The sequence below is a fragment of the Entelurus aequoreus genome, linkage group LG03 (genome assembly GCF_033978785.1).
Source record: "Entelurus aequoreus isolate RoL-2023_Sb linkage group LG03, RoL_Eaeq_v1.1, whole genome shotgun sequence".
Taxonomy (NCBI): domain Eukaryota; kingdom Metazoa; phylum Chordata; class Actinopteri; order Syngnathiformes; family Syngnathidae; genus Entelurus; species Entelurus aequoreus.
The window spans coordinates 88,421,622-88,429,121 of record NC_084733.1 but is presented as its reverse complement, the minus strand read 5'-3'; the positions used below and the strand labels follow the sequence as shown (position 1 = coordinate 88,429,121).

At 32.9% G+C, this 7,500-nt stretch overlaps 1 protein-coding gene across 1 annotated transcript in view; it reads left to right on the top strand.

Annotated features, from left to right (window-relative positions):
• The window catches only part of LOC133647037 (DENN domain-containing protein 5B-like), a 67,944-nt gene that overhangs the window by 36,997 nt on the left and 23,447 nt on the right, over positions 1–7,500 (top strand). The window contains exon 7 of the mRNA XM_062043088.1: positions 5,676–5,826. Within this exon, the coding sequence (XP_061899072.1) occupies positions 5,676–5,826 (151 nt within the window). The remainder of the gene's footprint in view (positions 1–5,675; positions 5,827–7,500) is intronic.

Sequence of the window (7,500 nt, the reverse complement as noted above, 5' to 3'; positions counted from 1 at the left end):
CGTATTTAGTCGATACTACTATGAATACATCAATATTTTTAGCATCATAACATCTTTTTTTCCTTTTTTTTTTATTTATATAATGTTTATAAAGTCAGTAAATATGTCCCTGGACACATGAGGACTTTGAATATGACCAATGTATGATCCTGTAACTACTTGGTATCGGATCCATACCTAAATGTGTGGTATCATCCAAAACTAATGTAAAGTATCAAAGAAGAGAAGAATAAGTGATTATTACATTTGAACAGAAGTGTAGATGGAACATGTTAAAAGAGAAAATAAGCGGATATTAACAGTAAATGAACAAGTAGATTAATAATACATTTTTACAGTCACATCAAAACGACAAATAAAGTACATTTCTTACAAGTATCATTATCACTGGAGGACTAGGAATAGCTAAACATGCTTCACTACACACCGTAGGAGGATACAATAGCTCACCGGCGTCACAATGTAAACAAATGCCAAGGGTGGATCTACACCTGACATCCACTGTAATGATACCAAGTACAGGAGCGTATCTAGTTGATACTACTATGATTACATCGTTATTTTTAGCATCTTTTTTTCCTTTTTTAAAATTTATATTATGTTTATAAGGTCAGTAAATACGTCCCTGGACACATGAGGACTTTGAATATGACCAATGTATGATCCTGTAACTACTTGGTATCGGATCGATACCTAAATGTGTGGTATCATCCAAAACTAATGTAAAGTATCAAAGAAGAGGATAATAAGTGATTATTACATTTGAACAGAAGTGTAGATAGAACATGTTAAAAGAGAAAATAAGCAGATATTAACAGTAAATGAAAAAGTAGATTAATAATCATTTTTTAGAGTTTGCCCCTCTAAGGTTGACAAAATAATAGGTGTATAAATGACACAATATGTTCAGACTAATTAGGAGTCTTTGTTTGTTTACTTACTACTAGAAGACAAGTTGTCTAGTATGTGCACTATTTTATTGAAGGACTAAATGACAATAATAAACATATGTTTCATGTACACTAAGTTTTTTTGTACAAATAAAGACAATAATGACATTAGGGGAACTAATAGATGCTAAAGAATGTGGTGGGGGTGGGGGGGGGGGGTGGGGGGGTGGGGGGTGAGCAGGGTCTTTCCTTTTTTCCACTGGAGGGTGAGGGAGTCTTGCAGGTCCAGCATGTGTGTCGCAATCATCCAGCCATTCAGACACGGAAAAACAAATTAATCAATCATTTAAATACACATATTTTAAAATTAATCCATGATTTCTGTATATTTCAAAATTATTAATTTAAATATTATATTTTAAATTAATCAATAAAAAAATTACAATATTAAATAAATTATAAATTTATTTAATTAAAAAACACATACCATTCACTTTATTATGTAGATAATAAATATATCTTTAAAGCGAGATGCTGCATCTCAGGGGGTTTTCCATGAATACATTCAAATGTATATAGAGACATACTGTAATAACTTGAAGTAAATAATGAAGATTAAAAACCAATTAAAAACAAAAAATAAACTAACTTAAAAATTGTCTACTTTTTTCTTATAAAATTGGGAACAATTTCTCATATTCTTTTTTTTTTCTGTAATATTTCAATATTTTCTCACAAAATTATTACTTTTTAATGCAAAATGGTGACATTTGTCATATAAAATTCAGACTCTTACCACAAAATTGCCAATTGTTTTGTTGTTCTTGTAAAATAGTGACCATTTTTTAGTAAAATTATGACTTTTGTCATATTTTTTCTCCAAGTAAAGTTCTGAGAATATTGCCAACATTTTAAAGTTTTCTTAAAAATGTTTTACTTTTGTGGAGTAAAATTACGACTCTTTTCATAAAATTGCCAAAATTCTAAGCTTTTCTTTAAAAATTGCGACTGTTATTGAGTAAAATTCCAACTTTTATCATAACATTGCACAAATGTTCCGTTTTTCTTGTAAAATGTTGACTTGCGTTGAGTGAAGTTACGACTTTTATTATAATACTGCCAAAATTCCAAGTTTTTCTTGTGAAATTGTGACCTTTTTCTTGTGAAATTGTGACCTTTTTCTTGTGAAATTCCAACTCATTTTTCACAACAAGCTTTTTTATATTTGCATAGTAGGTATATATTATTAATGTTGTAAATACACATCTTTATATATCTAGAAAGGCTGGTCCTAAAGAGGGAGGTGCGTGCGTGTGTGTGCGTGCGTGCGTGCGTGTGCGCGTGCGTGCGCGTGCGTATGTGTGTGTGTGCGCGCAGCTCAGGCCATCGAGACATATATGGAGACACACTGTAATAACTTGAAGTAAATAATGAAGATTAAAAACCAATTACAAACAAAAAATAAATAAATTAACTTAAATTGTCGACTTTTTTCTTATAAAATTGGGAGCAATTTCTCATATTCTTTTTTTTTTTCTGTAATATTTCAATATTTTCTCACAAAATGATTAGTTTTTAATGCAAAATGGTGACATTTGTCATATAAAATACAGACTTTTACCACAAAATTGCCAATTTTTTTGTTGTTCTTGTAAAATAGTGACAATTTTGAGTAAAATTATGACTTTTGTCATCATTTTTCCAAGTAAAATTCCGATATTGCCAACATTTTTTAGTTTTCTTAAAACTTTTTGACTTTTGTCAAGTGAGATTACGACTCTTTTCATAAAATTGACAAAATGTCAAGCTTTTCTTGTAAAATTGCGACTGTTATCGAGTAAAATTCCAACTTTTATCATAACGTTGCACAAATGTTCCGTTTTTCTTGCATTGAGTAAAATTAAGACTTTTATTATAATACTGCCAAAATTTATAAGTTTTTCTTGTGAAATTCCAACTCATTTTTCACAACAAGCTTTTTTATATGTGCATAGTATGTATATATTATTAATGATGTAAATACACATCTTTATATATCTAGAAAGGCTGGTCCTAAAGAGGGCGGCGCGTGCGTGCGTGCGTGCGTGCGCGTGCGTGCGTGCGTGCGTGCGTGCGTGTGTGTGCGCGTGCGTGCGTGCGTGCGTGCGTGCGTGCGCGTGCACGTGTGTGTGTGTGTGTGTGCGCGCAGCTCAGGCCATGGAGACATACTGTATATAGAGACATACTGTAATAACTTGAAGTAAATAATGAAGATTAAAACCAATTACAAACAAAAAATAAATACACTAAAATTGTCAGCTTTTTTTTATAAAATTGGGAACAATTTCTCTTTTTTTTTTTTTCTGTAATATTTCAATATTTTCTCACAAAATTATTACTTTTTAATGCAAAATGGTGACATTTGTCATATAAAATTCAGACTTATCACAATATTGCCACATTTTTTTGTTCTTGTAAAATAGTGAAATTTTTGAGTAAAATTATGACTTTTGTCATAATTATATATTATATATACATTATTTTGTCATAATTTTTCCAAGTAAAATTCCGATAATATTGCCAACATTCTTTAGTTTTCTTAAAAAAATGTGACTTTTGTTGAGTAAAATTACGACTCTTTTCATAAAATTGCCAAAATTTCAAGCTTTTCTTTCAAAATTGCGACTGTTATTGAGTAAAATTCCAACTTGTATCATAATATTGCACAAATGTTCCGTTTTTCTTGTAAAATGTTGACTTGCGTTGAGTAAAATGACGACTTTTATTATAATACTGCCAAAATTCTACGTTTTTCTTGTGAAATTGTGACCTTTTTCTTGTGAAATTCCAACTCATTTTTCCCCAGAAGCTTTTTTATATGTGCATAGTATGTATATATTATTAATGTTGTAAATACACATCTTTATATATCTAGAAAGGCTGGTCCTAAAGAGGGCGGCGCGTGTGCGCATGTGCGCGCGTGTGCGCGTGTGCGCGTGCGTGCGTGCGTGCGTGCGTGCGTGCGTGCGTGCGTGCGTGCGTGCGTGTGTGTGTGTGTGTGCGCGCAGCTCAGGCCATGGAGACATACTGTATATAGAGACATACTGTAATAACTTGAAGTAAATAATGAAGATTAAAACCAATTACAAACAAAAAATAAACTAACTTAAAAATTGTCTACTTTTTTCTTATAAAATTGGGAACAATTTCTCATATTCTTTGTTTTTTTTCCGTAATATTTCAATATTTTCTCACAAAATTATTACTTTTTAATGCAAAATGGTGACATTTGTCATATAAAATTCAGACTTATCACAATATTGCCACATTTTTTTGTTCTTGTAAAATAGTGACATTTTTGAGTAAAATTATGACTTTTGTCATAATTATATATTATATATAGATTATTTTGTCATAATTTTTCCAAGTAAAATTCCGATAATATTGCCAACATTCTTTTGTTTTCTTAAAAAAATGTGACTTTTGTCGAGTAAAATTACGACTCTTTTCATAAAATTGCCAAAATTTCAAGCTTTTCTTTCAAAATTGCGACTTTTATTGAGTAAAATTCCAACTTGTATCATAATATTGCACAAATGTTCCGTTTTTCTTGTAAAATTTTGACTTGCGTTGAGTAAAATGACGACTTTTCATTATAATACTGCCAAAATTCTACAATTTTCTTGTGAAATTGTGACCTTTTTATTGTGAAATTCCAACTCATTTTTCACAACAAGCTTTTTTATATGTGCATAGTATGTATATATTATTAATGTTGTAAATACACATCTTTATATATCTAGAAAGGCTGGTCCTAAAGAGGGCGGCGCGTGTGTGCGTGCGCGTGTGTGCGCGTGCGTGCGCGCGCGCGTGTGTGTTTGTGCGTGTGTGTGTGCGCGCAGCTCAGGCCATGGAGACATACTGTATATAGAGACATACTGTAATAACTTGAAGTAAATAATGAAGATTAAAACCAATTACAAACAAAAAATAAACTAACTTAAAAATTGTCTACTTTTTTCTTATAAAATTGGGAACAATTTCTCATATTCTTTGTTTTTTTTCCGTAATATTTCAATATTTTCTCACAAAATTATTACTTTTTAATGCAAAATGGTGACATTTGTCATATAAAATTCAGACTTATCACAATATTGCCAATTTTTTTGTTCTTGTAAAATAGTGACATTTTTGAGTAAAATTATGACTTTTGTCATAATCATATATTATATATATATTATTTTGTCATAATTTTTCCAAGTAAAATTCCGATAATATTGCCAACATTTTTTAGTTTTCTTTAAAAAATGTGACTTTTGTCGAGTAAAATTACGACTCTTCTCATAAAATTGCCAAAATTTCAAGCTTTTCTTTCAAAATTGCGACTGTTATCGAGTAAAATTCCAACTTGTATCATAATATTGCACAAATGTTCCGTTTTTCTTGTAAAATGTTGACTTGCGTTGAGTAAAATGACGACTTTTCATTATAATACTGCCAACATTGTACGTTTTTCTTGTGAAATTGTTACCTTTTTCTTGTGAAATTCCAACTCATTTTTCACAACAAGCTTTTTTATATTTGCATGGTATGTATATATTATTAATGTTGTAAATACACATCTTTATATATCTAGAAAGGCTGGTCCTAAAGAGGGAGGCATTATTCTCAGGTCTCAAGAAGGTAACATATACAAGTGTGTGTGTGTGTGTGTGTGTGTGTGTGTGTGTGTGTGTGTGTGTGTGTGTGTGTGTGTGTGTGTGTGTGTGTGTGTGTGTGTGTGTGTGTGTGTGTGTGTGTGCGCAGCTCAGGCCATCGAGCGCCGCCTGCTGAAGGCCGACCACACGGCCATACACCCCCACCTGCTGGACATGAGGATCGGCCAGGGTCTCCACCAGCCCGGCTACTTCCCCAAGCTGCAGGCTGACGTGCTGGTGCAGGCGCAGACCACCAACAAGTGAGTCTGCATTGGTCTCGCCTCTCTTCTTTAGTCATCTGTACAGCCACTGTGGCGTTACCTCGGGTGAGGACGCCGCAGGAGGAGCCGAGAGGTCACTGCATGGTGTGAGAAGATTTATGAGGTACTTGAAGTCTGGAGGGAAGGCAGGGGTGCAAATCAGTGTGGTGGTGTGGCAGTGGATTAGTAAATGGTCTCCATTACAACATTCATAGTGACAGTGATTCATGATGATGGTGTCAAGAACATAAACATCCACGCACATTAGGGCAGGGCTGTCCAAACTTCGTGTTTAGGGGGGTCGCACCGGGTTAAAAACATTTTGGCCGGGGGCCGAAATGTGTATAAAATCAAGCACTTAGGCACAGAGACTGTTTCTACAAACATTTGTGAAAGAATGGGCCACTTTCAGTGATTTCCAGCGTGGAACTGTCACAGGATGCCACCTGCGCAACAAATCCAGTCGGGAAATTTCCTCGCTCCTAAATATTCCAAAGTCAACTGTGGGCTTTATTATAAGAAAATGGAAGAGTTTGGGAACAACAGCAACTCAGCCACAAAGTGTGAAATTTGGTGGAGTAGGAATTATGTGTGTGTGGTTGTTTTTCTGATTCATCCCAAATGTGTTCTTTCGGGTTCAGGTCAGGACTCTGTGCAAGCCGGTCAAGTTCATCCACACCATGTCTTTATGGACCTTTCTTTGTGCACTTGTGCAGAGTCATGTTGGAAGAAGAAGGGGCCTACATCCCTACAAGCCTGTTTGGCAGGTTTCCCTGCTCTGTAGGGAAACCTGCCAAACAGGCTTGTAGGGATGAAATAGGCTCTGTTTTCCTGACCTAACGTATTGAGCACTGTATAATATATTTATATATATATATATATATATATGTATATATATATATATATATATATATATATACACACACACACACTAGGTCAGGAAAACAGAGGCTATTTCATCCCTACAAGCCTGTTTTTCCGGTTTCCCTGCTCTTTAGGGAAACCTGCCAAACAGGCTTGTAGGGATGAAATAGCCTCTGTTTTCCTGACCTAACGTATTGAGCACTGTATAATATATATATATATATATATATATATATATATATATATATATATATATATATATATATATATATATATATATATATATATATATACACACACACACACACACTAGGTCAGGAAAACAGAGGCTATTTCATCCCTACAAGCCTGTTTGGCAGGTTTCCCTAAAGAGCAGGGAAACCTGCAAAACAGACTTGTAGGGATGGAATAGCCTGTGTTTTTTCCTGACCTAACGTATTGAGCACTGTATAACGGATATATATATATATATATATATATATATTTTTTATATATATATATATATATACACAGTATATATATATATATATACAGTGTGTATATATATATATATATATATATATATACAGTATATAAATATATATATACAGTATATATATATGTATATATACAGTGTATATATATATATATATATTAATATTAGGGCTGCAACAACTAATCGAGTAAATCGATTAAAATTGATTATTAAAATAGTTGCCGATTAATTTAGTCATCGATTCGTTGGATCTATGCTATGCGCATGCGCAGAGGCTTTCCAAAAAAAAAAAAAAAAATTTAAAAAAAAAAATAAATAAATAAATCTTTATTTAT